Raw genomic sequence first — 17,207 nt, 5'->3', positions numbered from 1 at the left:
TAATCTACCAACTAAATTATTAACCTACAAGAACCCACTATGATACTGACTGCTAATATAATATAAAATGAGCGTAGTCATGCATGGGCTTCGAGGAGACAAGGCATATATATTTAGATATGTATAATAGTTCAGTGATAGTTGCCCTTTCGGTTCAGCCGCCGGGCGTTAATAAATTATGTGTGTGTGTGTAGTATGATAATGCCCCTTATAAGTCCTTCTTCTCAAACAGGGCGCCCCAGCCCAGTATCAAATAAAAACTTCTACCCGGTCATTAATGTCCTCAACTATCATTATTTATCTAAAATATTGAAGGTAATTGATCAGCTGGATGAGCGGGTATTAGTTACTGGTGGGAGGTAACCAGATCGCAGCCCAGCAGCGGCTAAAAAGAACCAGGAAAGCAAAATTCAACAAGAATTCTCTTTACATGGTCAGGGAAGAAATTTCCAGGTTAAGCCCAAAAGCTGTAGAAGCATTTTGGAGGGTCCGAAATGCCAAGAACTGTGCCATTAGTCAAAAGCTTCGCGGACCTTCCTGGTTTTAGCAAGGGGGCAATGGATAAACGTTCCACCGGAACCGAATTCTGACACGTGCCATAACAAGCACAAAGGGCCAGACAGCGCCGGAATACGGTTTCCTCATCCTTCTTGCAGGAGAAAAAGAATGAGTGAAAGCAGCTCCCCGGACTATAAAGCGCTTTTCCTCAAGGCAGAGGAGGAAAGAAGACAAGCAGAGGAGGGAAGGAGACAGGCAGAAGAAAGAGAGAGGCAAGAGAGAGAGCATAACTGACAGACCACTTTTGGAGAGTTCATCCGACATTATTATAATCTTCTTTGGCGGCCGCTACAAGCTGAAGCTCCTTCTCGCTCAACAACAGGCAAGATCCCTTCTTCTACCAGAAAATACTGCCCCATACAGTTCCGTCCATGGACAGATTGCGCTGCTATACAACAAGAAATTTACGCGTCAGTTTGCCGCTACCTATAGCCTACTGAAGACGCCCCACAGCTATTTGCGCCCTTGATTAAACTAGAGGGCCTTGGTTGGCGTTTTGCATTTCGCCCGATTAGCAGTGAACAAGATCTCGAAAGTTACGAGCGATTTACTGTTGAGGATCATGTGTATGATATAATTTTGGCGCTATGCAAGATACCTGCTGCTCGCGAAGAATTTGGGCTTGGTGATGGTGTGTGGTTTGATAACCATGCTAATTCGCTAGAGGTCGAACGATCTGGATCGGACACCCCACTGTCTAGGCCTGACCAATTCTGCATCCACCGTGTTGACAGTCAATCAAAAGCCTTACTGACCACTGTTGAGTACAAACCCCCCCATAAACTTTCAGTGCAGACTATACACGAAGGATTTCGACCGATGGAGTTTTGGCAGGAAATTGTTAAACCAGATATTATACTAAAAGATGGGCCTGAAAAGCAAAGATATAATACTGCACATCTAGCAGGGTCTGTGGCTGTTCAACAATTCCATGGGATGATACAATATAGAGTCGGATGCTCTTCTATCACAAACGGCCTCCTAGATGTGTAATTGTGGGTGCCTTTCAACAATCCAACTATGTTATACTACGATGTAGGCGGGCCCGATATCGATGTTCCGGGGCCGCGGACTAGGGTTGAGAGAGCTTTGTGTTCTTGTTTGATGAGCTTTCGCACCCCTTTTCGTGGTCAGGCCTGGCGGAATGCCGCCGAAAAAAAGCTACTGAAATGGCACACAAGTTTCAATAGCGAGCGTTCCCAGATCCCAGCGGCTGAATTACCACCGGTCACGAACGTGGGCTATGCTAGTTCAGAATACACTAGTCCTGAGTAATCTACCTCTGAGTATATGCCTTCATCGCCTCTTGCAGGGTCTCCCACGGGATCTCCCGCCACTAAAGGTTGTCGAGTGCCGACAAGAGCGGCCTCTGGCTGCGCGCCTTCATCCGACCAGTATCTCTAAGAGGATTCGTTGGATTCTGAGGTAGACCCTGCCGCATCTGCTGGACAGAAGCGCGGGTTTAGCCAAATCATATTGTCCTCTCTAACCCAACGGCTTGCGACTTAAACATATTCTCGAGGGAACCAGGGCGGGCAATCTCGTCCATATTTTGCTCAGTATTGTACACAAATATACCTTCTAGGGCTACAGTAAGGCGGCCTGCTTGATCCTAACTGCCTAAACACAGAGCTACATATACTCGGCGGAAGAAGTGACGACTGCTATCTAATTAGCGCAGAAGATTTAGCGAAGAAGCTCAAGGCGCAGCTTAATCGGGATCTAGATTATAACTGTACTCTAACAGGTCCTTGTGGGTCTTATGGTGCGCCATTTAAAATCATATGTGCTATATATGGGTACATTATTGTCGGCAAAGGGACGACGTCACGACTTTGGAATAAGGTGTTGCGTGAAGTGGACATTTATCGTGTCCTTCAGCGAGCCCAAGGATCGGCTGTTCCAGTTTTTCTAGGAGCTATTGATCTAGCCCAGATCTACTTTCTCCATGGCGCGGGAGAAATCTGTCATATACTTCTTATGGGCTGGGGGGGTGAGAGCGTGGACCAGACAAACCTCGACAAGACCGCTCAGCATATAATTTCTCAGTCGGTTAAGGAGATTCGCTCTTTAGGCATCCTCCACCGGGATCTCTGACCGGAAAATCTCTTGTGGAATACCGAACTAAAACAGGTCTTAATCATTGACTTCCATTAATGCACATTAGATCATCGGCTGATGCAAAAGCGGCCAGACTCTCTCAAACGACGGTATAGACTTAAAGAACATGAATCCAAAAGATTACATGTGATTTGAGTAAAAGTCACTGAAAATCAGGCTGCAGCGGTAGAGCAACGCGGAAGGTGCGGTAGCTGAAACTGCATTTCTTTATTTATACCAATCTCTCATAACTAATGAGGCATGGACCTCCGGTGTTAAGCCTGTGCCGTATGATTATAATATTCATAACCAGTTCAAGTTTGCTGGCCAAGAGCAATGAAGTTATATTGTATGAATTTTCCGTCGAAAAGTAGAAACTATGGCTTCATTGACAATGAAATGGGATGCCACATGAGTTGAGCGCGGGCAGGATCCCATAAGACTTGGTGACCTAATTCGGAGAGGATGGTCTGTGGGATATGAGAGGCCAACAATTCATGAACTACGAAGGTTAGCTTCAGAACGCCATAGAAATGGAAGGGCAAGGCTCAACCTGGGACATAATAGCAGCCAGCTGAAGGTGGTTTAGGAAGGCTTTGCAAGCGACGACATGCTCAAGAGTAATGGGATAGAACTTGTGAACTGTGTATAGTTAACTAACTAGTTACCAGGTCCCTATCATCTTCCATGCAGAGCCTCAATTCACAACAATCCGATCTGAATGTTTGGATCGGGTAGACCTGTTCTTGGGAATACCACTACCCCACATAGAAGGGTGATCGCTAGAAAATCATTCAGGAAGCGGTGTGGGCGAGCTGAAAAGCACAGATAATCTTCCTGGCCTAGCGCGCTAAAGTCACATGATGACGAGGCTGAGGAGTGAGGACATACCCCTCTTTCAGCTCGTTGGAGTCCAACTGAGATTCTCATCATAGACAACATTAGAACTTTTTGAAAACAGCTACTCAGCGTCCGCCTATCCATCAAGTGTTCACTTTGTGACCTCTTTCTTCTGAACATTCAGCTTAATCAGGTCTCTTTTCATCCAACATGCCTGAGAAGCTCCCATCTCAGCCAGAGCAATCAGTACTAGTACAAAGCATTACTAGTCCTGAAACATCCCTGTGCCGAAAGCGACTCCAATACGATGCCTATACCATCGGATGGGTATGCGCCCTTCCAAAAGAACAGACCGCAGCCAGAGCCATGCTAGATGAAGAGCACGAACCTCTCCCGAAACCTCGCAATGACCATAATGCATATATTCTGGGCTCAATATACGGCCACAATGTCGTCATAGCCTGCCTACCCAATGTGGGAACCAGTCCTGCCGCGACGGTTGCGACGTCTATGATAAACACGTTCCAATCGATCAGGTTCGGGCTTATGGTAGGGATTGGCGGTGGAAATCCGTCGAAGGTTAATCTGGGAGATGTGGTGGTCAGCCGACCAGTTGCTGACTACCACGGGGTGGTACAATGGGATATGGGGAAGCTGGAACGAGATGGGCAGTTTGTTCACACGGGCTCGCTGAACAGACCTCCCAACGCGTTGCTCAATGCGTCGATTCTGCTGGAAACTAGCCATGCATTGTACGGATCAAAGATAGATGAGTATCTGGATGATGTGGAAAGGAAATTCCCGCGACTGGCACCAAAATACACCAGGCGTGAAGGCTTGGAAGACCCATTGTTGGTATCCGACAGGGTGCGTCGGTCTTCGAGTGAAGCCCCCTTCCTGTCTAGGCTGTGGCAGGCGATCATCGCAATTTTCGCATATCTTCTTGGTTCATGGGCCGTTGGTCCGGTAAATGAGGAAAATGGGCAGTTATCAGAGATGGCAGAGGGAGCAAGGACCCAGAGGGAAGTGAGGGTGCACCATGGTCTGATCGCATCAGGGAACAAAGTTGTTAAGGATGCCCAATTCCGAGACTTCCTCGACGAGAAATTTGGCAGGCACTTGCTATGCATGGAGATGGAGGCAGCTGGGCTCATGAATGACTTCCCATGTATTGTTATCCGAGGCATTTGTGATTATGCAGACTCGGGAAAAGAGAAAACCTGGCAAGAATATGCTGCAGCTGTGGCCGCTGCATACGCAAAGGAGCTTTTAGGAAGTGTGCAGCCCAGTGTTGTTGACGCCGAGGATTCAGCGAAGGCTATGTTGGAAAAGGGTTAGTACCTGCCTACCTGAAGCTGTCGGCTGCGGGTGTCTGAAGTACCAGCAAATACCCGAGACAAAATAATATCTGACTTTAGAATACGTCCTGACTGCACAAAGTCAACAAACAGATCGAAAGTATGCAGCGAACGACAGTCGCAATGAAAGCTACTACCGATTCTTTCAAGTCTGAGCTTCGTACTCGTGAGATCAAACGCTGGCTTGATCCACCGGACCCCTCTACGAACGCCAACCACGCGAGGAAGCTCCACTACGAGGGGACAGGTGCGTGGCTCCTAGAGAACCCCGTCTTCCGGTTGTGGTACTCAGGGTCGCGTCGACATATATGGCTGCACGGGCTTGCAGGATGTGGAAAGACCATTCTCAGTACAACCGTGCTTGATCATCTCGCAAACAGAAACGACGGTCCTATCCTCAACTTTTTCTTTGACTTTAGCGACAACAAAAAGCAGACCTATGAAAGAATGCTGCGTTCGCTTGCTTTTCAGCTTTACCAAGGTCGGGTTGACTCTGCAATTCATCTTGATGCGTCATTTCAAGCACACCAGAATGGCAAAGACCAACCTAAGACAGAGTCACTCTGGGTTATCTTGTCCAAGATGCTCAGAGTCCAGAATAGGGCCTCTATCATTCTGGACGCATTAGATGAATCGACGACGAGGGATGATATTCTCACGTGGATTGAAGACATAATATCTAGGCCAGAGTTGGCACATGTCCAGATGCTCTATACCAGTCGACCCGAGTCAGAGTTTCTGCGCCGCATTCCAACTTTGATAGGAAGAGAAGGTTCCCTACCACTTGATAAGCAGGCTGTCAACTCCGACATCCATTCATGGGTCTCAGCACAACTCTCTCAACGACAGGATTTTACAGAGAAGCCCTTGTCTCAGGGACTTCTCGATAAAATACGGAAGAAGGTTGGCAACGGGGCAGACGGAATGTGAGATGTTACTGTTTTGACCGATATAATAATAGTTTGCTAACGCCCTACTCAGGTTCAGATGGGCATTCTGTCAATTAGACACCCTAGCTCGATGTCCTCACGAGGCAGCTATAGAGGAAGCTCTCGCATCTTTGCCTCGGAACCTAAATGAGACATATCAGCGCATGATGGAGAGCATACCGATGGATCGAAAGATGGACGCAATACGTCTGCTACAATTTTTGGTGCACTCCAAGCGACCTCTCACGCTAGCGGAGGCCAAAGAAGTAATAGCGACGCATTTTAAAAACGGGTCGAGAGGGTTTGACCCCAAGCGTCGGTTGTTCTGCGAAACTGATCTCTTGGATTATTGTCCCGGCTTAGCGACAATTGTTCCCGCCAAGGATAAAGAGTTACATCTTGCCCACTTTTCCGTCAAAGAGTACCTTCTCAAAAATATTAATTTTAATTTTATGGCTGCCAGCATTTCCATCACGACGACGTGCTTGACTTATCTCACAGACATCAAAGGAACCCATGAAGAGATCAAGGGGCATTTTCCGATGGCAAGATATGCGGCGGAGTTCTGGGCAGGCTATGCTGCGTTGGCTCAGGATTCTGAAGACATAGTTCAAAAGAGTGTCAAGTTTCTCGAAAAGGAAGTGACATTCCAACGATGGAGTCGTTTGTATCAGGCCGATAGAAGTTGGGACTATGACCCTGGCCCTCCGCGAGCTTCCAGGCTCTACTATACTTGCCTCAATGGGCTCTTCGCGCCTGCAGGAGATCTCATTAGCAAGGGAGCCGACATCAACGCGCAGGGCGGCGAATACGGCAATGCCCTTCAGGCCGCCTCGTTAAAAGGCTATCAAGACATTGTCAGACTACTCTTGGATAAGGGAGCCGACATCAACGCGCAGGGCGGCTTCTACGGCAATGCCCTCCATGCCGCCTCGTTAGAAGGCTATCAAGAGATTGTTGGTCTACTCTTAGATAAGGGAGCCGACATTAACGCGCAGGGCGGCAGATACAGTAATGCCCTCCAGGCCGCCTTATTCCGAGGCCATCAACAGATTGTTAGACTACTTTTAGATAAGGGAGCCGACATTAACGCGCAAGGCGGCAGATACAGTAATGCCCTCCAGGCCGCCTTATTACGAGGCCATCAACAGATTGTTAGACTACTTTTATATAAGGGAGCCGACATCAACGCGCAGGGCGGCAGATACGGTAATGCCCTCCAGGCCGCCTCGTTAGGAGGCCATCAAGAGATTATCGAACTGCTCTAAAGAAGTTGGGCTCTAGAACTCTAACGAACTTTGCAAAGCAATTCCTTCTTATGTCCTCTAATTTTCTGGTCAACCTTAATTCCTTCCTTAACCTCCACTATGTTCGGGTCTTAACTTCAGCACTCATCACTCTTATGATTTCGTGAAACCATGTAGGCATGGCTATTTAAATACATGGCAATTTCCATCCTCGGTCAACGCAGCCGCCTTCTTACCTGACGGCCAGACGGTGGCATCGGCATCAGGGATACGACGGTGCGACTGTGGGATGCGGCCACAGGCGGAACAAGAAATACATGAGGTTGATTTAGTAGTTAATATCTTAGCATTTTCAGCTGATGGCTGTTATCTTATAACTGACCGTGGTCTACTCTCCTTGAAAGGTCAACCAGCGAGTTCCTCTATTGAGCACTCAGGGGCCAAAATCTTTATCAATGAGAAATGGATAAGCAGGGGCGGGCAACGTTTGATCTGGCTGCCACCTGACTTTGGAGCTGTGTGGCCGTTAGTGACAACTGCGTAGTTCTTGGTCATAGATCTGGCCTCTTGGCATTTTCTCTGGTTAATATAGTGCGTTTTGCTTGATAATTTACTTACAGATTCCCCTCATATTTGGGATGTCTTGTCTATATACCTCTTGTCTTGCCACATGAGGCTTCTAGCAGATTCGAATATTGTGGATCGCCAAGGGAGTGTAGCCAATCCCCTGTGCTAGTCTTCGCCCTTCCTATACTTTGTGGCAAAAAAGAAAAACAGCTCTTCTAACATCATTAGTATTGGGTGTCAGCCAGTTGCAGAATCATTTATTCTCCGCGGCTTTGTCATATCCATGATAGATAACATATTGACCGGCAACGATGAACGAACCTCGAAAGGACCCGAGGGAATGCACATGTATTCACCTTTAGGCAGTCCTTAGATATGTAACTTAGAGTTGTAATACGAAGCATGGGTATAGTTCTTAATACATCTGATTCGTATGATCTCGTCTTAGCATACGTGACTCTGGAACAAGTTGGCATAGTCTACCATGAAGCCATTCTCAGCTGCTAGGACTTGATCAATCTAGTATGGTATAAAAATCATTTTACCATTGGCTACTCTCAACTCTTTAGTGATAGTCTTGGAATTTCAAGTAAACCCAGATGTTTAGATATACGTATGCTCTCAGAAGAACAGATGGACCCTCAAACCGTAAAACGTATGACTTTTGACAAGATAGCGAGGAACTGCAGGCACCAAGGTTCGAACCCCGCCTGGAGAAAGCGATGCTAATATCTCTGGATTAGCTTAAATTCTTCTCTTGAGTTCATTCAGGGCATCTAACGTTAAGTAACTCATCCACCGTTACAGTTGACGAGACATGTATGAAGCTCTCGGCTTCAAGGTACGGTCCAGATAGATCCTCTTCTAAGCAATCGAGCCTCAATAGCGTAGCTGCGATCTGGCCCACGGCACGGTTGTCCATAGTTCTGTCGTCGATACCTCGGCCGCGGACCATGCCATCTCCAACGTCGGCTTTCCAAGCAGTTTCCAGGTTAGGTTGGGTTCATATTTCATCAAAGTAGCATGACTTACTGATCTTCACTTGTCCTCTGTCTGTCAGGATAACTGTACAGCACAATAGATTGCTATGTGTGATGCCAACTTCATTATGTATGTATTTGAGCCCCTTGAGAAGATGGTCAGATGTGAGCGTATGCTCATTATTGTAATAAGAAAGGCAGGGGAAAAAGGTACATACCTCCCGGCAGATACACGCTACTGCACCTGCATCATTGAAAAAGATGTTGGACGCTCGACGAATCTCCTTAAGTAAGATACTATAGCTGTCATATGCAATAACTATCGATCTATGACTAAGATAGGCTTCTTCCAGGTTAACTAAATTTTTATAAAATGTTTTAACAATCTGGTCTGGACGTATCTGGAGCACTTCCAACAGATAGGTCTTGAAAAAAGACACTGGGTACATGTGGACAGCCGCAAGAGCCAAAGAGTTCAGGCCACTGGACACCGGTAGAATAGGAAGATACAGCCTCTTTATAACAGGAGGAAATCTTTGTTTTTTGAACACAACAGGTAGTCCTGTATTATCAGGAGCGCTCCAAATGGCCCGAAGAGGAAGGGTGGTCTCCAAGCTCTGTTCGTGGAGTGGACCCCTCTCTTCAGGCTCGTTCTTCAGCCCCGGCGGGAGAAATGTCTGACGCCCGGCTCCGAGCATCTTCACCAACAGAGGATACAAACTGTGAGGCTCGAATGGACTTTGTCTTTCAGCTAGGAGAGCCCGATATATAAGGAATTCTAGTGTAGGCAACAAGCAAGCGCTATATTAGAACGCGCCTTCTGGCCTTGCCTTGTAATATTTCAGGCCTCCTAAAAGAGGAATGCACATCAAGTAGAAATAAGAATTACCAGCAATTCACGCGATTCGTTTGATAAATAGGATCTAATACCACAAATCGATTCGGGTAAGATAAAGAACTAATATGCACGAGAATACCAATACGGTAGATTGGGTAGCCAAGTCAAAAAGCAAAATTACATACACACAGCTAACGCTATTAGGAAGGAGCTAGGACCCACTAGACACGTAATAATCAGAGATTCATGGTGCCTACTGTAACAATAGGAAGCACACTCCAGGTAATGTTACAAAATCCCCCCCTGAAACTGTCGATCGACAATTCCTGTTTTTAATGGGTGGGGATTAAATAGGCAGATTTTCCTTAGTTGAGCCAATGACCAAAACTCCTGGCCTTACGTTACGAAAAACGACTTGGCTAAAGTTAACGCCAATAGGATAAATTGCGTCAAAACCTCGAAATGAGTGGGGTGTATTTTTGAGAGGTGGGCTAAATGTATTACACGCATTCACTCTGCTTATTATTCCTTAAATCTTCAACTGACCCTGGGTGCTGGTCGCATTAGTAGATTTGTTTAGTTTAACACCCTCTCGTTCTTCTAGTCATCATAGACATAGCCTCGCAGATCTTTTCTCAACTTTATAAGGAAGAGAATAACAATGTAACATACTGTCAATCATGTGATAAGCTCAAGAATGAAAAAATACTCTTTATTGTAAGCTAGTTACGAAACACTAGGTTGAGGAAAGAAAAGAACAGCGATTTACTGCGTGAAGTAGTAAACAAACCCACTATGTGGGAGAAACGGATCAAACAGTGCAAACCATGCAAATACCCTAGTATAAGGTGTTGCTGCATGCTCAGGACGTCAGAAGTCATAGTAAATGATGTATCGTAATTTTTTCCTAGGCCCAAAGAATGTCACGAACCACATATTAAAATATTAAAGGCATAATGAATGTTCCGGCCCAGACCTAACCACACTATGTTAACGAGAAGGTCCTCTGAGTTAGCTATTCGTTTCCCTTCAATTTGCTTCCCTCTTAGTCCTGATCCAGACCACTTCGTTGAAGATATTTGCTCATGGATGCGTCTAATTTTTCGAAGAATACCACCAAGCGCCAGACCGTACTACCCTTATCCCTGGCCAAGCCTGATAGAAACAGACCTGATGCGTTAAAGAAATTGGAGACTTCAATACCACCAGATTATGAAGATGGAAAAAGAGATACCTCTTATAAGCTACCGAAAATAAATGAGGTCCCGTCTCGGACGGGTAATAAAACAGTTATAAAGAATACTCGGTTTCCTGTTATTCCGCATCACAAAGAATCGACCTCACTATTAGAGGAATTATGGCAGAAATACCATTAACTTTTTATGTCAGACCAAGCAGGTCCCGGGATTTTCACCCATAGCAACACTGTTAACCACAGGCTTGTTATGATTAAAGAGCACAATACTCGAGTGAGCTCCACATAGTATCGTCAGCTTACACAGGCTTTACAGGATAACCCTGTCAATATTATTTGCCTTATTAACATATTTCTAGGACCGGAAACAGTGCATCCAGTCTATGAACTACTCAAGATCTTATTATACCAGGTACGAGCGACCAGCTGACAAGTGATTACTGAGATAGATCTTGCAATTATTAATAAAGAGGTAACCGATATTCTTCCAAGCTGAGCATATGAGTATACTAATCCTTACTCTCAGGTTTTGCAAGGTCTCCAATACATCCATGATAGGCTGGGAACAACCTATGGGCAGCTGAATATTAAGAATATTCTTCTTTTATTATTCACCTGTAACTTGAAACTAGGTATGATTAATGTTGGACCTAAGGAGGACAAGGACTAAAATCTCTTAGCCAATATAGCAGAGTTGGTGCTTGGATCTAGAGCTACAGGGTTTACCGATGATATTTGGGCGGTTAGTATATTGCTAGTGAATATCAAAGAGCCGGCCACTTATACGCGGGATCCGGGTGGTCTACAGCTCCAACATCGCGATGTCAGCGAGCTCTGCTATAATTTCATAAAGATAACAGACAGAACATTAATTCAACAACTGCTTAAGGTAATATAACTCTTTTTTCTATAGAAAATTTAAGCTAATAATTACAGGACGACTTCCTTCTTAAATCACCTAGCATTAGGCGCCTCCGGATCTTTACTTATCAGGCGATAGAATATAGGTCAAGAATGCGAGGCTAGAATAAATTGCTGTATTATAGGGCTTTGACAGACTTCTAAACAGTTGATTAGGTATATTTTGAGAACTTTAGGTCACAAATAGCCGATTCTACTGTGACTGCAGTCCTCATGACCGCAGTTCTCTGGTGACCGCAGTCTGTTAATGACTGCAGTTCGCTGGTGACCGCAGTCCTCTGGTGACCGCAGTCCTCTTATGACCGCAGTCCTCTGGTGACCGCAGTCCTCTTATGGCCGCAGTTCGCTGGTGACCGCAGTCCTCTGGTGACCGCAGTCCTCTCATGACCGCAGTTCGCTGGTGACCGCAGTCCTCTTATGCCCGCAGTCTGTTAATGACTGCAGTTCGCTGGTGACCTCAGTTCTCTCATGACCGCAGTCCTTAAGTGTTTTATTCATCATGAGAAATCGACCTAGGAAATTCACATCTAATATTCTGTCTCTTCAGAAGGTGATCTTTCACCGCGTCTCTTTCTTCCAGTCGAACTGTCCTGATTTTCGAGGTTCCTTTCCTGGTAGATATGCTTCTGATTAATTCGCTTTTGATGGACTCTTTGTTGATGCACTCGCTGTTGATAAAGAAACTCTCCTGTATAGTTGTTAAATGAACAGACATATTCCCGAAGGTTTGTACTTGTCAGTTGTTTGTGCTCTAGCTCTTTATAGACAAGTATCATGTTTATCTGATAAATATTTTTGATAACTTCCTCCCAATTAAGCAATCCTTTTCGAAAATCCGCTAGAGAATAATCATTTGCGACATTAAGTACAAACTCCTTGAGCTGTGAGTCGAGATTAGGATTATCAAATGCGAATTTGATATATTGCCGTGACTTGAACAAGTAAAAAACAGCTAGTGATATATTGTTGGATCGAAACCAAGCTTCTAAAATATTATTTATACTATGATCATGCGATATATTAGTTAGCTGATTTAATAATATAATAAGAGCCTCATCATCAAAGCCTGCTACTTTCAGAGGGCAAACAATAATTTCATGATCCGTATAAAGGCCTCTTTGGAGTTGTACACTAGGCGTGTTCTCGAGGTCGACAGAAGCATCTATCTACAACCAGAGATCTGAGGTCACTTCCGGAGGCAAATTATAGCAGCTTTTGATTAAAGGTGTTCCTAGCAGGTAGGTGTCAAAGTTCACAGGCGACAAAGCCATCCATAATATAGAGCACTCCACTGGAATTATATCTTCACCCAGAAAGCTAAATATAACATCCCGCCCGATAGCAAAAGAGGAAGGGAATTCTCCCATTAGTTAATCGGAGCTATATATACACGGAAGGAAAAGCGATTTGCGGTCTCTTTAGTAGGATTCAAAAGATGGCAGACTGCATTACTTTAAGGCTTTGGACGTCTGCTCTGTAAAAAATAGGATATTTATTATATAGTCTCTCTTTTCCTGAGGTCGGGTTAGATGTTGAATAATGTTCCGGGATGCACTGTTTTCCCAACAAGTAGGAAGATCATAGATTTTAGCAGGACATCGACCGAGCAAGTACACTTTAATATTAGGTTATAAGAATGTGTCATCGCAAAGAGAATTAATTGGCGCCAACTCAAACCCTAGTCGCCTAGCCAGGAGACTAAGCCGGTAGTTAGATTCCCGCTGGGTTGGTCTAAAGACTTAAACCTCAGTTATAGGCGACTTGTGCCCGGCAAGTTTAATATTAGTGAGATTCTCTACATATTAAATAACAAAACACCAGAATTGCATCCATGCTAAATTCAGCCTTTACAGATATAATTTATGCTCATGGCACACTTAGGAATTTATAGATTCGATAACATCCTCAGTAACCTAAACAGGCCAATCAACCCCACTAGGATTAAACCATAACATAATCGCATATTGCAAGTCTTTATACTTACCTAGTATTAGTCTCTTCAGAGCAATCGAACACGGATGCCAGAGCAACATATCCTAGATCATAAAATAAAAGGTTAAGATCCTCCCTGGGGTGCTAGACAGGATTTCTGTAACTGATTCGTGATCGGACACCCTGGTCAGCGATGGGAAAAGGGTGTTATTATTAATCAATCAAACTATTTGAGACCGGTCCATATTCAATTATCGCGGCATCAGGTTCTTTATTAATTTTGTTGACCGGCCATCAACAGCCTCGGGAAATTTTCCACATGAACTCGACCATATCTTATATATACAATCCAAATAATGCATGATCTCCTGCAACTTGGTATAAGCAAAAGAGAATATATAACTTCTGAGTATTATACTAACATTCGGACAATTAATCTGTATAATCCATCAAATAAATATAAAGCAAAAGTTTATCCAAAGTCCTGGAAAAGTAATAAGTCGATCCATGCTTTGCATAATACCCTTATAATATTACTTCAAGCTATTAATATCTTTTCGGAAGTAAGTGGATATTAAGGATTGCCAGAAAGAGGCATTATCATAACCAGCCAGTTCGCAGTATCTCCAATTGCGGAAGACATCCCCTGGGGCGAATTCTGGGTCTTGATATAGACATATCTGATATCAGAGGCTGTCCGGAAGATCTCATATGATTTAGCTCACATGGCCTGGTCACAATCATAACAGACTTACCTTTGGAATACAGAGCAACAGACCACCAACAATCACCTGGCAGAAGAGAGCGTTTAACAGCTTCCACCCGATGCTTTCCGTATAAACACAGGATTCGAATATCTTTTAGGACCGTAAACCACAACAAATTAGTGTCATCTTTCAGAGTCTCTAAGCTCAAATCAGATTAGGCGATAATCCATTCCAGGAGGTCATTGGTTACCACAGCTGCGATAAAATTTCATGGCTCCTCACAAGTGTAACTATCAGTTTCAAACTTTTCTTGCAAGACTTTTAAATGCGATAGATTCAATATCCTTCTTCCAAAATATGAACACTCAAATTCAAGGCACCTCAGTTCAATTCTCGCATATCCGCGGAAGTAGGACGATTCTTCCGCCATGATTAACCAACAAATGTTCTAGGGTGTGGAAGGGTAGTTCGTTCGCTTAGATTCTTTATGAGCAAGAATCGTCGCTGTCTCGAACAGCATAGGTCTAGTGATAAGAAAATTGACATGCCTGGGCAGTGCTGTGCCTAAGCCACCACCTAACAAAAAGACTCTTTGTGTTTAATTAACTATACCTTGAGCTTATTCTGACAATCAACAGGTAATGCTGTAATTTCATTTGCCATTCTATATTAGATTGATGAGATGGACTCCGGTTCTCATGTAAATATCAGTGCTGCCGCGTCACTTTGTGGCGGCACACAGTAACTCCTCGGTGGACGGATCGCGTGCCCCTGTCCATTAAGTCTAGAATGTCTCTTATGCCCCATAAGTCCAACATGGAGCAGTAAAGCACCACAGCCCGGCTTTAAAACGCGCTGTAATATTTTAACCTTCCTGTTGCTAACAAAAAATAAAATAAAATAAAATAAAATCGAATTAATCAAAATTACCCTGTCATCCACCTGTGACTCAAAATTAGAAGGTGTATTAAATGAAAGGTACAGGCCGCCAAAAGTAATACTGGTATATGCTGGTCATTCTGTCTAAGCAAGCATCGAATTTACCGCCGTTTGTATTACATCGTGTAATATTAGGTAAGATACACCCCTGAATTCCACTCCTATAGTAATTTATCCTACTTTAGACAAAGAACTAGGAATCCAGAGGCACCTTTATTACTGAGGGCGCAGATATGTATTATCGCATAATCAGGGAAATTACGGTATAAGAAGGCCGCTATTTTTCACGCTATTACCCGCCCGTTAAATTACGTTTCATTCAATCTGACTATTACAAGTCTTGGATAACTACGTCTAATTTTTGTATGTATACTGTGACGTATTCTAGGTATTAGTGGAATAGCTCGGCATCTTAAGCCCGAACTCAACCATAAGATCCGATTATCGTCCCAAGTATAGGCATATACAGCATGCTTAGTACACTCTTGCCCTTCCTAAACGAAGCGAAATTTATTGTTATAATCGCTTAGTGAGGACCGTGATTTTGTCAATGAACTAGTTGTGTCGGGTATGATTTACAATGCTTAGTAGTCGACTTTAACTAACCTCCTTTGTAGCGCCAAGCTTTACTCAGCTGCATCTATGTCGGCTGTTGCACACACCATAGTTACAGCTTCGCCGGTATTTCAAACCCACCAATATTCAATTGGACATGGAATATGGGGGATGGACATTACTTCCATCACATACAATACCTATGGTATAACAGGTTCTTCGTGGACCGATATCACACTTAGTAGAACATCCACCGTCTCTAATATTCCGACCTTTTTACCAAAAATCTCTCAACTAAAGAGTCAGGGTCACTTAGCCAAGCCGGATAATTACTGGGTAATATTCATATATATAATGTTACTTAGTTGTATAAGGTGATCATTTAACCCGCGATTCACGGGTCCAAATGCATGATGCACATGTGAAAATTTCTGTTTCAAGTAGGCCTCATAAGGGCAAGAAGGCGTCCAGCAAGGAAACCCTTATTAGTTGTAGCCCATAGGCATCGTTGGTATTTCAGCTTTGAGTCCTTATAAGAATCGGCTGATCTGGTTGACTCCGTCGGACCATTGGCACATCCGGCCTTAATAATATTCTACTATTGCCCTCCAATTCTTGTTTTCTTTCCGCCACATCTCAATACTAGCATTAGCTATTATTAGCTCCTCTTCCAGCCTAAAAACCTCTGTCTTCATCTCCTCCCTCTTCTGGTAATATTTCTCTAAATTATTATTGGCCTTTTCCAATTCCTCGGCAAGAGCTAAATTCTCTGAGAATAAAGCGATCAATTAATCTTTCGAGGATCAAGCTGCTGAATACTACCACAGCATCAGTAGCTGGGTAGAGAGTGTAATTCATGGATTAGACTAGGAAATAAACACTTTCGGACGCTTGGACGGCCCAGAATAAACATCCTACTTCTTCGATCAACATCGAGAGGCTACTTACAGAGTACTCACTCAAATATCTCTCGAAAAGCTTCTTGATCTGCGTATTTTCTATATACCACACATACTCTGTATCTCCTTCAGGCCTCAGACGGATTTACGATAGCATAATATAAATCCCTAGAGTCTTATCTGAGGTGCATCAGTCTCTGCCATGAACCTTTGTCATTATAATATCTTACAGATATATTTAGCCAGCTGAGTATGGCAAGTAATTCTCAAATCAGTTCTTTTTTAAATACCGAGCAATGCTTTGTTCGAAGCCTCAGGATATATTATGGATTAGGACAAACATGATATGATAGTTCCAAGCCCATAAATTGAGTATTGACTTTCATGCCAGTAGAGCTCATTATATATCTTTGAACATTGCCGCACATCTAAGTGAACCCAGCTTCTCACAAGCCGGCTGCGTCGATTGCTGTACCCACAGGGGTAACCTACGGTGTAATAAAGAACAGCCAATCTCGTTTTTCCTGCTAAAACTAAAATTCCAACTCAAAAAGCTCCATATCATCCCTCACGTTCTCTCTTACTAAGCGCTATATTTTTGCGCAGATCTTCTGTTAAATAGAGACTTAACCCGGCTCTGTT

At 44.0% G+C, this 17,207-nt stretch overlaps 3 protein-coding genes across 3 annotated transcripts; 2 read left to right on the top strand and 1 right to left on the bottom strand.

The window, feature by feature from the left end:
* Positions 1–661: 661 nt before the first annotated feature.
* Positions 662–2,655, top strand: P170DRAFT_455646 (uncharacterized protein; the record flags this gene model as incomplete). Its single annotated transcript, XM_024851550.1, has 5 exons — positions 662–968; positions 1,153–1,545; positions 1,693–1,822; positions 2,081–2,122; positions 2,156–2,655. The coding sequence occupies exons 1-5, from the start codon at positions 930–932 to the stop codon at positions 2,653–2,655; spliced, it is 1,104 nt and encodes a 367-aa protein (XP_024704077.1). The 5' UTR covers positions 662–929.
* Positions 2,656–3,603: 948 nt separating this feature from the next.
* Positions 3,604–6,867, top strand: P170DRAFT_383075 (Pfs, NACHT and ankyrin domain protein; the record flags this gene model as incomplete). The annotated part of the gene is made up of 3 exons (XM_024845630.1): positions 3,604–4,831; positions 4,939–5,782; positions 5,838–6,867. Coding segments are annotated over exons 1-3 (2,997 nt in total), but the record flags the coding sequence as incomplete, so codon positions are not given.
* A 5,349-nt stretch (positions 6,868–12,216) lies between these two features.
* P170DRAFT_329255 (uncharacterized protein) lies at positions 12,217–12,600 on the bottom strand (the record flags this gene model as incomplete). The annotated part of the gene is made up of 1 exon (XM_024843358.1): positions 12,217–12,600. A coding segment is annotated over one exon (384 nt), but the record flags the coding sequence as incomplete, so codon positions are not given.
* Positions 12,601–17,207: the final 4,607 nt, after the last annotated feature.

Source organism: Aspergillus steynii, assembly GCF_002849105.1.
Source record: "Aspergillus steynii IBT 23096 chromosome Unknown P170scaffold_4, whole genome shotgun sequence".
NCBI classification, from domain to species: domain Eukaryota; kingdom Fungi; phylum Ascomycota; class Eurotiomycetes; order Eurotiales; family Aspergillaceae; genus Aspergillus; species Aspergillus steynii.
This window is presented reverse-complemented; position numbering and strand designations above follow the sequence as displayed.